This window comes from Trifolium pratense, linkage group LG5, assembly GCF_020283565.1.
Source record: "Trifolium pratense cultivar HEN17-A07 linkage group LG5, ARS_RC_1.1, whole genome shotgun sequence".
NCBI lineage: Eukaryota > Viridiplantae > Streptophyta > Magnoliopsida > Fabales > Fabaceae > Trifolium > Trifolium pratense.
In genome coordinates this window covers 1094515-1110122 of record NC_060063.1, presented here as the reverse complement: position 1 = coordinate 1110122, position 15608 = coordinate 1094515, and the positions used below count along the sequence as shown (strand labels likewise).

Below are 15608 nucleotides of genomic sequence, written 5' to 3'. Positions count from 1 at the left end.
TTATGTGTTTCTAAACTCTATTGTTTTTCTTTTTGCAAGTCATAACTTTAGCCATATTATTTTAGGCTTGAACAAAATACTTCCTCTTTGACAATATATAAGCAAAAGTCACTTTTTTAGATTCATTGCATATTTAATGTATCTGTTTTATAATATAAACCAGATACATTAAATATGCAGTGAACCTAACAAGTTAATTTTTGCTTATATATTGTCACGGAAGGAGTATTGTTTAATAGAAAAACAGAACCACCGGGAAGATAAAATAAAAGTTACCAACTTAGAAAAAAAATCTATAGGTCTTTAATGTAAAGAAACAAAGTTCAATATAAATAACTGACAATATCAACCAACAAAATAACAAAAATAAAGTAGTAGTCCATGAGCTCAAGATCCAACAATTCGGTATGTAATATATCTGCCTGCAGTCTCACTTGGCCGGATAATCCTGACAACTTGCCCACGACTTAGTCCGTAATATCTCGCAATAGGATCAGTAATCAGGATTTTAGGTAGCTGCGAAGCAACCGGAAACTATTAGATACAATGAATCGCAGTAGAATTTTGTAGTAGAATACTATAATTTGCAAAATACTAGACAATATATGCATACAAGACCAATACATCCATTAGATAAAGAATGAGTTAACAATAACAAATAAATAGCTATGTAGTTAATAGCTAGCGGCTGTTCTCGGACCGTGGCAGCACAGAGGCTGCCTGCTGCAGCGAGGTGTGCAGCAGAGCAGATTAAGATCGCACCTGTTTCTGGTGGTTTCTCAGTTCGGGTCGTAAGTTTCAAAAGGTTCCATTACAAACAAATGGCAAGGATAGAAAGTCTAGAGAGTAAACTTTCACAATGCTTGAATAAACAAATACCATCCAAACTTAGTAAATGCATACATTTAATCTAAAAATAGAAGGCTTAAAATTTTATTTTTTTTAGGTCTTAACCCCCTCCAATTTCAGGGGGAAAGGGGCCTAGGTAATCCAAAGTTCGGATGAGTGGTAAGTAAAATCTGGTCAAGGATTGTTCCAATCACGATTGAAATTCAGGAGAAAATTCTCCGGAACAATTCAACTTTTACTTGATCTCATTGAGCACTTGAACCCAATTATACTAGGTTGAGGCTTAAAGTTACTGATGAGATTAACAACAGTAATAGTATGCTATGTTGTTTTAGCAAAAGTTCACACAGACTGAATTACTCTATCCTTTGTGTCTATCAAATATGAAGTGGTTTTATTCAATTGGGTAGCGGAATTTAGTATTATTGTTGGTTTTTTCATCGGCACTCCTTCTATGCATTGACAATCCAAGATGCATGTAATGAAACTTCAAACAGTTTCATCGTGTAAGATGAAGAAGGATTCCTCTTCATCATGTAATGAAACTTCAAACCATTGCGAGTTCTCTACCTCTATTTTATCTCATCAAATAAAAGTTAAGTTCTATGCAGAACACTTTATTTTAGGTCTCACCCTTTGTAGAATTGGTCCTAACAAACACACGAGGCAAAATATGCTTAGAATTTTTTTGGGTACAATTATGCTTAGAACTTGATTTATATTTTTTACAGGATGCTTAGAAACTTTTTTTTTTGGTCAGGACTTAGAACTTTATTAATAGCATTTATAAATATTAAAACTTATAAGATAAAATGATTAAAATTTAACAAATAAGAGTGCAAAGCTTGCGCCGACCGATGGGAAGCTGAACAAGTGACCGTAGGTAGGGAATTCCCGCCACTGCCAAACGCAATAAACATTTTCCCGCGAATTCTCACTGCATTTTAATATTACCGTTTGTTTCATCTTCTTTTTCATTCTTTTCTGCAACAACAAACAATGTCTCGTCGCAATAGCAATGGTCAATCACCACTCGTCAATCCACAGCGTCAAATCACTTCCTTTTTCACCAAAACCCCTTCCCCTTCTCCCTCTCTCACCAAAACCAATCCCAAATCAAACAACCCTAATCCCATTCCTAACCCTAACCCTAGTCCTACCCTTACCACACCTTCACCTCTCAATCCCCAAAAACCACACAAGCCTCGTCTCGTCGTCGGGGGCTTCTCCTACAGCAACACCAACACCAAAACCATCCTCTTCGCGTTCTCATTTCATCAGTAAAAGGATCAAGGTTTATTGGCCTTTAGACGATGCTTGGTACGAAGGTGTTGTTAAATCATTCGATAGTGTTGCTTCCAAGCATCTGATTCGTTACGATGATGATGAAGAGGAATCAATCGATATTGACAATCCAAGATGCATGTAATGAAACTTCAAACAGTTTCATCATGTAAGGTGTTGTTATGAATTGAAAGATTTTCTTATTAGCTTTACAGAAGGCTATTTTCCAATCGGCTTTACAATGCAGAATTTGTATCTTAACTAACAAGCTTAGGATTAACAACAGTAATAGTATGCTATGTTGTTTTAGCAAAAGTTCACACAGACTGAATTACTCTATCCTTTGTGTTCTATCAAATATGAAGTGGTCTTATTCAATTCGGTAGCGGAATTTAGTATTATTGTTGGTTTTTGCATCGGCACTCCTTATATGCATTGACAATCCAAGATGCATGTAATGAAACTTCAAACAGTTTCATCATGTAAGATGAATTTATGAATTGAAAAATTTTCATATTAGCTTTACAGAAGGCTATTTTCCAATCGGCTTTACAATGCATTATTTGTATCTTAACTAACAAGCTTAGTATTTTTGTGTAGAAAACAGTTTTGTTGATTCAAATTATTTGGTCGCATACAACCACAAGATGCTGCAAACTTGGTTAACACTATGAGCACATCAAAAGCAGTAAAGAATCGCAGAAAAACATCAGAAACAGTTATATTTACAACAAAAGCATATCAGAAATTCTCATCTATACAAAAATCAGGTGTAGAATTAAAAAAATGCACAAAACACTGACCTGCTCTTCCTTGACAGTGTATCTCTTGAGCAAGGCTTTCTTTTCGGCGTTGGTGAGAACCTGATGTTCTGGTACCTTTTCGTGCTTTGTTATGTTCACTATCAGATCAGCCTCCTGCACCACCAACCGTTACCTCAACCGTTAACAATGTTAACCACATACCCACACGGATGAAAAAATACATTTAATCTATTTACCTATATATCTTTCATCTATTCTAACCAACAAAAATAATCTCCTAATGAGTAATGACAGGTGGCAGATATTCACATCTCCATTTCCCAACATTTTCTCCTGTATACGATCTCTACTAGGCCATCGAATCTTAGTCTATCTATTCTAAGAAAAGCATTCCCTTAATGACACAACAAAATTTCACACCTCTATTTCATGTCATTTTTTTGACACATTTGTATAATTTTGCACTGCAAACTTACTATTAATTAATAATAAAAGAATGACTCAATTGACATGTATCACCCTCTTATAATTTAGTTCAAATGAATCACCATTTTTGTTGTCAATATTGCGATGATCAAACAATTTAGTCGTTAAATTTACGAAGATGCAAAATCATCCTTTAAATTGAAAACGGTCAATCAATTTAGTGTCTCCTTCAACTTTGTCACTAGGATTAGCGATTGTGTTGCAAACAAGAACTAAGAAGAATTCACCACCAATGATTTGTATTCATCCACCTATATCAGTTCAAAGAGTGATTATTTTTTTTTACAGGTGAACTAAGTTGACCGACAATTTTCAATTTAAGAATAGTTTTGTTATTTTATAAATTCAAAAGACTAAATTGCTCGATACTTATAATGTTGATTCGTAAATTCAAAAGAGTGAAAAGACTAAAATGCACAATACTAACAATATCAATCTGTAAATCTAAAAGACTAAAATGCTCGATACATACAATATCAATTTGTAAATTTAAAATTCTAAATTGTATGATACTTATAATTTCAACACCCGAACCAATGATCTACATCAGCCAATTGATCATTACTTTATTTCAATACATTAACATAACTGATAATCAACTTCCCACCTCACTAATCGATTACATCTCTCTCCTAATCGATTACCTGATTAACTTAATCAATTATCTAACTAACTTAACAGATTAACTAATTCTGATTACTGATAACTATATGCTTGATACTTATACTCTGACTCTAATCAATTATCTCATTTTCCAATCGACTACCTAATTAACCCAATCAATCATCCAATTTATTGTAGCTTCTGATCCTAAAATTGATTTTTACACTCAGATATTTTATTCAACTCAATTTTACTCAGACACTCAAAATCAGTTTTTCTCACCGCACAACAAAACATACGATTTATTGTGCAACTCACTTCTATTATGTAAATGTATCGAAACACAAACCATTTAACACTAACTCTAAGCAGCGAGGTAAACAAAATCTGACCAAGAATTATTCCACCAGGAATCAAACTCGGATTCTCCGAGCTGATTAACCACTTGAGTCCAATATCCTGCTTAGTTAAAAATCAATTTAACCCACTTGGGGATTGGTCGAGTGGTGTTGGCTTGGGCCCTTGGAGTATGCTCCTCTCAAGGTATTCCCACTGGTGCCAATTTCGGTGGGCTAAGTCCATACAGAGCCAAAAAACTCTGACTTTAAATGGTCCCCCACAAGTGGGCGGTGGGATTGGTCCCCTTGTATTAGTCGGTCCTAAGGCCGGATACCAAGTTTTCAAAACAAAAAAATTAAAAATCAATTTTTGTCAATGCAAAACCGAACATACAAAATTATAAAGAAAGAAATATAGGAAACAAATTACCAGAAAGACTTCAAGACGAGAAGCGCTGAAGTTATTAAATGTAGCAACAGCTGTTTTTGCTTGAGGAGAGAATGGTTTCTGACAAACCAAAATACCTCTAGTAAAATTTTCTGTGCCCATACGATTAGTAATACTTTTAACGACGCCAACACCGAGTTTAGCTTCATCAAAAAAGAAGACACAGACTCTCTCAGAAGGATCATCTTTGTGTGTTTTTTGAATCTCTAGTTGTTCTCTCCTAAAATGTTCGCCGAATTCGGATTTGAAATCTTTTCTCGACATGGATAGTTCTGTGTCTGATACACTGTAGTTTCTATCTGCTAACATTTGTAGAATTGTTCTGCGGATTTTGTACAGTTTTGTTACATCTTCATCATCAAACACCATTGTTGTTGTTCGTAACTTTCTACTACTCGAATCGAATCAACAGAGTGTTCTTCTTCTTCTTCTTCTTCTTATGTATCAAAGCTCTGCATAAATTGTATCGATTTTTGAAATGAGATAGGAGCATTCGAATTTAACCTAAAATGAATTCAAGAGATGAGAAATTTGGTACTGACCTGTTCCTTCCTTCTGTTACTGCGATCAGAATTCAGATCAGAGAGCGGCACGGCGGTGAGGTTAGGGTTTGTTAAACACACGGCGGTGAGGATAGAAACTCTCACTCACTCACACTGTTGTGTTGTGTTCTTCTTCTTATGTCATAACCGCTCTCCCTCTACACTGCATAAACCCTCTACCCCTAATTTTTTTTTTTTTTTCAGATGGATTTCCTTTTTTTAAAATATTACTATATTACTATTTTTTTTTACAAACTAAGGACAAATCTGATATGCATTCTTTTAAGTGCAATTTTTCTTGTCTCTTTCACGAAAATGTAGTTTTTAATATTTTGTTTAATTAAAAAGAAAAAAAGAAAATTGTTTTTAAATAATAATAATAATAACTATCTTCATGTATCTGTCACAGTAAGAACTGTGTATAAGGCACGCAGTACATAAGTTTGGTCCTTACTACTATATTATAATAAAGAAATTTTTTTGCATGTTTCCCGAGTAGCCACTTGGTTGAGAAGTCACTTTGCGACCAAGAAGTACCTGGTTCGAAACTTGGCATTGGAATAAAGAAATATTTTTTTCCAATTTAAAAATCGGATTGGAGGTCGAACCATTCTGGCCTTCGAGTCATGGTTTACACTAGTTTTCCCAGTTTGATTCTTTAGGCTATGTTTGGATTGATGGTACATAACGAAATGGAGTGGGACGGAATGAAACACAAATTTCGTTCCATTTTTTGGATATTCAATGATGGAATAAAATAAAATTACCACTCATTCATTTTGGGAAGTGAACAGAATGAAATAAAATATAACATTTTTATTCCAATTTTACCTCAATTTTAAAACATAGACTATAAACAACAACTCCAACATTGAATATCAATTTGTATTACTTTCTTACTTATAAGAGTTTCTCGTTAGTTCCAACTGTTAATTCTTGTATTGTTTTGCTTATATAGATTAGATTGTTCTGAAAAACTCTCAATTGATCTTACTTAAGATGTTGTCATGTGTCCAAAGTAAGGACAATTGGTGTCCAAATATTTGGTAACTAAACTAAAAGTACATAACTAACCAAGCCATCTAAGTCATATGGCATTTTGTAAGTGAAAAAGAAAGATATCATTGAGATTGGACCAAGTCATCTAAGCTAATTGATAAGTGTTGATTTTATACTTTAATTAACTCTTATATTTGGTTTGGTACTCATCATTTTTGTCTAATTGATAGGTCTCATATGAGTTTTATAATTATGGGTTAAATTTGGGTTTAATTATCAAACATGATTAATTTATGGATTTTTACTCATTTTAACCATAATTATAAAACTCGTCTAAGACCATAATCATCCTTTATGAGATTTGGTCTAAAGCCATAAAATTTGATCTAGTGATAAGGAATCTGAATAATGTATTAGAGGTTGTCAGTTCGATACCCAGATCTATAATAAACAAAAGAAAAAAAATATGCTCTAACTAATCACAATTAATTTTTCTAAAAACCTAAAAGTTATTTTTATTATTTTCAGGAGAGACTAGATATTACACTTTTCAAAAAGACTCAAATATATATATACTTTCCACGAGGAAAATAAGAAAGGATTTAATTGATATGCACCGACGGTGTAAACTAATTTTACACAGTCAACTAATATCAATTATGTTTTTCGCCACATCACCCCACTTTCTTGACATGACATGACAAAATGATGATTATTTATTGGACGATCGTGTAAAACTATTTTACACCGTCAGTGCATGTCAATTAAACTCTGCTGAAAAAAATTAATGAAGAATTAAAATGTTAAATAGAAAAAATCCTTCTTTTTTTTATTCTATTATCAGACAAAAAGTTGAAAGGGAATAATCAAACAATAATAAATTTGTGATTATATATATATAGTGGTAAGTGGTAGGGAAGTCTTCATTGTGGTCTACACTGAAGGGTGGGACAATGACACGATAACAAAAATGAGATTCCAAACAACGAAAATGAGATAAAATGAAATAAATATATAAAAACTGAGTTTTGAGTAAAAAGTGTAAATGAGTCGGAATCAAAAGCTGAATATTTCAAGCTCAAGTGCTCAACAAATAAGTAATAGTTTATCATAAATTCATAATGTATTGTTTTATAAGATCTATGGTTGATCTCTGAGTGTGAAGTTAATTTTTAGTGTAACGATTAGGGACGGATATATACTGATATACCCCTCTTATATATGTATGGCATGCATGTTAATTTGTTTGTATGTTTGGATGTCAAGAGAAATAGGAAAGAGAGAATTTGAGTAGAAATCTTGTATTGTTTGGATGAATAGAAAGGGAGAAGAAAGAACTAGTAACACTTTCTTTCATTAATTTAGATAAATAAAAATATTAATAGAAAAAAATTAATATAAATGACAAAAGATAAATTTAACCTTTATAAAAGTGGAAGTTAAAAAATTAGATAACTGCCATAAAAAGAGTAATAATGGGAAATCATAAATGGTAGCTTATTCCTCTCACAAATCTTGCATCTTATGGAGAGATTTTTATTGGGTTGTTATCATCAATTATATTTCTCTCTCTCTCATCATTTTTCCTCTCTTCCAAACAATAAATACCCTATTTTTTTTGCTACTTCTCTCTTTCTCTCTTTTCTAAATCTACTCAACCAAACACAATGTAAATGGAATGACTATGTGGCATGCATCATGTTTAATTAAGAATTTAGATTTATAATTTAAATAGTGTTGTAGATCTCTACAAAAAAAATAGTGTTAAATAAAAATATTAATAGAAAAAAATTAATATAAATGACAAAAGACAAATTTAACCTTTATAAAAGTGGAAGTTAAAAAATTAGATAACTGCCATAAAAAGGGTAATAATGGGAAATCATAAATGGTAGCTTATTTTTCTAACAAATCTTGTATCTTATGGAGAGATCTTTTATTGGGTTGTTATCGTCCATTATATTTCTCTCATCATTTTTCCTCTCTTCCAAACAATAAATAGCTATTTTTTACTAATTCCCTCTTCTTTATTTCCCCCTTTTCTAAATCTACTCAACCAAATAGTGTTGTAGATCTCTACCAAAAAAAATAGTGTTGTAGAAGACGGGATTATCCATTTATTTTAAACTTTTAATATGTAAATTATATGGGAGAGATCAAATTACACCGGTGTAACATTTGAGTAATATTACACCGCTCAATAACGCTTTAACGAATACAAATTTTACAAAATTCACCGTTGGATTGAAAGTTTATATCGTATAGATCATCCATGTTGAATTGTATAAAAATCTAAAATCGTTTGACATGTAAAATTTGTATTCGTTAAAGCGTTATTGAGCGGTGTAACATTATTCAAATGTTACACCAGTGTAATTTGATCACTCCCCTATATTTATTATGTAAATATAATCATTTATTATTTTTGTAATATTAATTATTAAAATAATCCGAGAAATGTGTCGTAGTTTATTAGTCTTGAATGAAAACTGTAAGGTCAGTTATGTTAGGCGACAAGTCAATCGAATAGCTCACGATTTAGTTCAAGCATCTCGATTTATTGCTAGTCCTCAAGTTTTTAATTATTATTGAACCAATTATCATGAATGAAATGAACTAAGTTTATTAGTGTCAAAAAAATATTAAAATAATTCGGTCTTCCGTCTCATCCCTAGTTGGTAGATAATTATAGATGCCAGAAGTTGAGATAAAAGATGGGGTAGATCGTGTGTGCTCTTGTGAAGACCGTGAGAATTATCAGAGAAATGGTTGAGAGAAAAATGGGAGAATCGTTGGTCACTAATCTCATAAGCATGTACCAAATGGATAGGGAACATTATGGCTCTGTTTGGTAACACAAATAAGCTAGCTTATAGCTTATTATATGAGCTGTCCGTTTGGTAAAAATAAGCTATAAGCTAGCTGATAGCTGATAAGCTAGCTGATAGCTGAAAAGCTAGCTTATAGCTGATAGCTGAAAAGCTAGCTTATTGAAATTAAAGTGTTTGGTAAAATTAGCTTTTAAAGTGGTTATTAAATATAAAATTACATAATTGATAGTGGGTAGTTTATTTTTTAGAGTGGGTAGTTATTAAATTAAAGGGTAAAAATGGAATAAAGTGTAAAAAGCTATAAGCTATAAGCTCAAATGCTACTTGAAATAGCATCTGAAAAAAAACTATAAGCTAGTACAAAAAGCTTGTTACCAAACACCTCTAATTTTTTGAAACAAGCTTATAAGCTCATATAATAAGCTATAAGCTAGCTTATTTGTGTTACCAAACAGAGCCGAAGTGTTTGGTAATAAGCTTTTTGTACTAGCTTATAGCTTTTTTTCAGATGCTATTTCAAATAGCATTTGAGCTTATAGCTTATAGCTTTTTACACTTTATTCCATTTTTACCCTTTAATTTAATAACTACCCACTCTAAAAAATAAACTACCCACTATCAATTATGTAATTTTATATTTAATAACCACTTTAAAAGCTAATTTTACCAAACACTTTAATTTCAATAAGCTAGCTTTTCAGCTATCAGCTATAAGCTAGCTTTTCAGCTATCAGCTAGCTTATCAGCTATCAGCTAGCTTATAGCTTATTTTTACCAAAGAGAACCATATATGAGTTTGAAACGGTTTTGCCTAATCTATAGAGAGTGTGGACTAATTATTTCTTACTGAGTCATGGTTTTATGTTTAGACTAATTTTTCTCTGTCAAAAAAAAATGTTGAGACTAATTTTTCCTACTTATCTTAATATAAGCTCACGATGCATGGGATTGGGGTGCCTAATCATAGCCTACATAACCGTTAAAAAAAAATAGTCTTTTTTTTTAACAAATCAAAATGAGATACTATCTCGTCCCTAATTATAAGACTCTGTTTGACCACTACACGTATGTCAATGCACAATTTCAATCACTAATATATATTGGGGTGCCTAAAAATTATAAAAATTTAATATTTTAAAAATACCCATCAAAACAAATTGAACAAGATCTCATATGCTAATATTTATATTTATATATTATTAAGAAAATACGATCAAAACAAGGTGAATGAATAGTACATTTTTGTCAAACAGAGTCTTATAATTAGGGACGGAGGTAGTATATATTAACCAACTAATTAATCATTTCAGCACAATGTGTACCAAAAGAGACTACAGGAGTTTAGATAGGATAAGTGTAAAAACAATCGTGAAAACAAAGTTACACGATGCCCAAACAAGTAAGCGAGTTTGACCACCAATTATGGTAGTTAGAGACTAAATTGATGTCTTTAACCACCGGTAAGAATAAAGCTTGACCTTGTCTAGCAACTGATATAAGGATTAGCTCTGAGTTTTTGAATAATCATTGATTTCTTTCATTCCAAATAACCCAGACACATATAAGCTGTAGGAAGGAGTGGTGCACTATGAGAGGACACCAGATGAAAAAGTAAACTGCAGAAAATGATCAACAGATCCATCGACGACAAGCCAATCCACGCCTCACTAACGACCAAAGAGAGCCAAAGATGCTGCAATAAATAAATAAGTGTTGAGCTGACTCCATGTCTCCACATCCAGCCACACAAGAATAGCATCTGGAGTGAGAGAAAGAAAAAGTAAAGTGAAGAAAATGATCAGAAGATCCACCGAAGACAAGTCAATCCATGCCTAATTGACGACCAAAGAGAGCCAAGGATGCTGCAGTAAATAAATAAGTGTTGAGCTGACTTCATGTCTCTGCATCCGGTCACACAAGAATAAAATTTGGAGTGAGAGTCGCCAAATTTGTTTTTGTTGGTAACCTGTTTGTGCCAAATAAGTTCTGCTAAGTCAATAGCTGGTAAGCTCTCGAACTGAATAACCTCTGGTAGGATCAAGCCGCCAAAGCCACATGTTTGGCGACTGAGCCTCGACTTGTTCAGCGCCAAATCGAATAAGAGCCAAAAACCTCACACAAAGGGATTCTCATCTAACCAAGTCCAAAAGAATATCTTCGTCCCATCCCCCACCTTCTTCAAAACACACTCCCCAAACCACCCACCGCCTAGACCATTTACTCCATCACGAAGATCTTAGACTATGTTTGGATTGGTGGTAAAGGATGGAATGAAATGGAATGGAGTGGTAACTAACTAAGTTCCATTGTTTGGATTTGCAAAAAATGAATGAAGTGGAATGGAACACAATGGAACTCATTCCATCTCATACCATCCAATCTTCTAATTTTCTTTCCCCTCCAAATTGGGGTGTATGCAATGGAATGAATATTTATAAAATATATTCAAACAATGGAATGGTATCTATACTCCATTCCGCTCCGTTCCACTCCATTCCATTATGTTCCATCCCGCTCCATTTCATTTTGTACCACCAATCCAAACATAGCCTTAGTGAATAGGGCACAGAACAGGGATCACCTTGATTAATCCAGCGACGAATCCTCACGAGCTACCTCCACCATGAAGACTCACTCCTTCCCGACCCTAAAACACCATCTCTCTACCCATAACAACTTTTCCGGCACCTTGATAAAATATTGTTGTTGTTATATAACAAGCACTATACATCCTTACACCTAATCATATCCACTTTTCATGCACTTTGCATTGTTTCATTTTTTTATTTAAGTATGCTAATGGCTAGAAAATCCACCTTTAAAAATGAATAAATTGAATGTTCGAGTTCGAATGCCGGCTCTTACACATATAATGCGATAAATGTCCCTACCAACCGAGCTAAATTCACGAGGACAAAATTAATCATAGTTAATCACACAATAAATTTAATATTCTTTAATTTCCGTAGTTAATTTTTATAATTCAGTCAACTAGGCTGATCAATTAATTAAATAAAATAAAGTAATTAATTAATCACGGACACATGTTAGCTTTTCTCATTTTAAAATAGGAGACTAATTTCGTAAATGATTGAAAATAAATACCAAAATTATAAATAAGGCAAAAAAAATTACTACTACCTACCCCCTTCATCCTTATCCTTAATTACTATAAATAAAAATTTATTTTTTGAATTGATTGAATAACTAATGTATCTTGTTTATATTATAGACTAGATACATCAGATACAGAATGAACTCAAGTAATTTGAATAAAAGGAAAGATGATATGGCTTTACACTATTGGATATGTTTAAAGAGTGTGACAACGGTGTGAGACCTATGATTACTCAAGTCTCTCTATATAACTAGGGTTTTGCATTGGGAATAACACATCATTTGACTCATTTCTCATTTCTCAATTTTCAACAAAAATCTCTCACCATTTTCTCCAATCAATGGCTCCAATCACAGTCGGAGATGTTGTTCCAGATGGCACCTTAGCCTACCTTGATGAAGAAAACAAACCCCAATCTGTCACCATTCACTCTCTTGCCGCCGGCAAAAAAGTCATCATCTTTGGTGTTCCCGGTGCTTTCACACCCACTTGCAGGTTAACCCTTTTTCATCAATTTTCTTTCAAATCCTAACCCTAATTAATCAAATAATCTTAATCAGCTTCATGGGCACCTTTGATTTACCTTAAAGTTTTAATTTTTATTTGATTTATTTGTTATTTAAAGTTTTAATTTTTATTTGATTTATTTGTTATTTAAAGTTTTCATTTTTACTTGATTTATTTGTTATTTGAAAATTGAGATGCTACTGATGTGATCTATGAGAATTTTGAAATGGGGTATTCAAAGTTTTGATTTTTATTTGAACCCCAATTTTGCTTAGTTGATTTATTGTTTTTGTTCGATCTAATTTTTTTTTTTTTGGTGATGGAATTGTTGGATCTAAATTAATATCCCTTTTGAGTAAAATTCGGAGATGATAAGGATAGTGTTTGAGATTTTTTTCAATTCCACTTAAGGGGTAGTGGAACATCATGGTTGTGACATGTATTTTTCTGTTTCACTATTTATAAGGTTTTTTTTGTAGTTATGTTTCAAGAGTTTTTCAATTTTGAGATCTAATTTTTGTTTTTTTTGTTACTTGTTTGGGACAGCTTGAAGCATGTGCCTGGCTTCATTGAGAGAGCTGAGGAGCTGAAAGGAAAGGGTGTTGATGAAATCATCTGCATCAGTGGTAAAATTTCAGAAATTTTGATTTTGTTAATTTTTCGAAGATAATAAAGTGTATTAATTAGTGATTAACTTGTGATTTCCTATGATTTTGTAGTGAATGATCCATTTGTGCTGAATTCATGGGCCAAGACATTCCCAGAGAACAAGCATGTGAAGTTTCTTGCTGATGGCTCAGCTGTCTACACTCATGCTCTAGGGTTGGAGCTTGACCTCACTGACAAGGGTCTCGGAATTCGCTCGAAGAGGTTTGCTCTTTTGGTTGAAGACTTGAAGGTGAAGGTTGCAAATGTTGAAGGTGGAGGTGAATTCACCATCTCTGGTGCTGATGACATCATCAAGGCTCTTTGAAGCTCTTAATGAATGTGTTGTTTAATCTTTTTTTAATACAACATTTTATGTATAATGTTATGTACTCTAGAAAAGGACATGATATGGTGCATATTATGTAGAAATAAAATTGCTAGTTTCAAGTTATGTGATTGTTTTTGCTGGTGAATTAATTAGTTTTTCAATGCTACAAATTCTAGCCTCTAATCTCGTGAAAATTATCTATCAATTTTTTTTTGTTAGTGTCGAGAAGTAGGAAATTTGAGATTTGAATTTCGGTCTTAGCAATAATATCTCTGGTAGCTATCTTAGCGATAACTCTCACTTTCTCTCTTCTATTGCAATAGCTTCCATTGCTATGTGAGCTATTGAATTCTTTGGAACTCTTCATCTAATCACCAACTCATTCACAAAATTATTGATACTTTTGAAGAATTCATTTCTCAACCTGTAAATAAAAGGACAAGTAAAACAAAAAATGCTTTAACAACAACAAATTGTCAATCGTTTCAAGTTAATTTTAAAGCCTTTCTCAGATCTTAAAACAAACGCAAAAAATCTCTTATATTGTTTTTAAGTTAAAAATTTAGGTTTGACAATTTGAGATTTAGGGATTTGAAGATTTTATCTACTGTTGTTTTTCAAAATCATGACAACCATTTTGAGTTATTCGTGTTGTTTTTTAGAATCATGACAACCCAATTCAGATTTGGGGATTTTGTTCATGTTTTTTCAAAATTTCTAGATTTTCTTATGAAATTGATGAACACGCAAAGAAGTTTGGAAGAAAGTGATGAACATGAAATTTTCAGGTTTCATAATTTCTGGGTTTTTCAAATTTTTTGGGTTTGATGATGAAGTTAGTGATGAAGATGATGAATGGTGATGAACTAACATTTTTTTTAAGAAAAAGCTAACTGAATAGAACAATGTGACAAACAAATGAGTTACACTTCTAGCATTTCCTGGCGTACCACAGTTCGCATGCTAACCCGCGAATGTGTAACTAGCAAAATGTGAGAAAAATAGACGTGAAGCTTAGAAAAACCAAATTTTAGGCATTTGACTTTTTGTTTGGACTCATTTTATTATTTCCATTTATATGAATCCCTAATCTTTTTTTCGTGTTCTTCCAGCTATTTGATGGCTAAAATGCATTAATTTTGAATTATGGTCATTAACTAATGTTGATCATATGTTAAAATGCATTAATTTTGATTTGTGTCCATTCTCATGCCCATTAATGTTGGTCATATCATATCCTTCATATTAAATACTCCCTCGATCCTTTTTATAAGAAACTTTGACCAATTTTCAAATGTTTTAATGTTTAATTTTATTTATACCCTTATTTATTATGAGAGATAAGTATGAGAGAAACTATGTAAACTGGTCTATGTAATTTTTTCAAAGTGTTTCTTATAAAAAATGATCGGAGGGAGTACATTAATTGTGATTAATTTGATTGATTTCATGCTCTCCATGGTACTATCCACGAGCATTTAATGTTGTATTCCTTTTTTATTCTGAACTTTAGGGGTGCTCGCGGTTTCAGTTTGGATTAGGGATGACAATAGATAGGGTATGGGTAGGGTACTAAAGTACCCATTTCCATACCCGCGGATTGAAAAAATACTCGTACTCATCCCCATACCCGCGTGGGAAACAACTTTTGCCCTCATCCCCATACACTATAGGTACCTAAGTACCCATACCCGCACCCGTTACACGCATTTTTACTAAAAATAAATTGATCAATTATAAAATATCATATTATTATAAGATAATTAAAAAAATTCAAAGATTTTAATATTGACTAATGAAAATTATAAACAAAATTATTTTTGTATAATGGTGTTATAAATAAATATTTTTATTAAAAATATG

General features: G+C 32.5%; 2 protein-coding genes across 2 annotated transcripts; one reads left to right on the top strand and one right to left on the bottom strand.

Moving 5' to 3' along the window:
* Positions 1 to 261: 261 nt before the first annotated feature.
* LOC123887330 (DNA-directed RNA polymerases II and IV subunit 5A-like) lies at positions 262 to 5520 on the bottom strand. Its single transcript, XM_045936632.1, has 4 exons — positions 5315 to 5520; positions 4755 to 5224; positions 2937 to 3050; positions 262 to 516 (listed from the first exon to the last, which is right to left on the bottom strand). The coding sequence occupies exons 2-4, from the start codon at positions 5139 to 5141 to the stop codon at positions 388 to 390; spliced, it is 630 nt and encodes a 209-aa protein (XP_045792588.1). The 5' UTR covers positions 5142 to 5224; positions 5315 to 5520; the 3' UTR covers positions 262 to 387.
* Positions 5521 to 12451: 6931 nt separating this feature from the next.
* Positions 12452 to 13890, top strand: LOC123886985 (peroxiredoxin-2B-like). Its single transcript, XM_045936248.1, has 3 exons — positions 12452 to 12757; positions 13316 to 13395; positions 13489 to 13890. Exons 1-3 carry the CDS (start codon positions 12603 to 12605, stop codon positions 13740 to 13742), a joined length of 489 nt encoding a protein of 162 aa, XP_045792204.1. The 5' UTR covers positions 12452 to 12602; the 3' UTR covers positions 13743 to 13890.
* The last annotated feature ends 1718 nt before the right edge of the window (positions 13891 to 15608 follow it).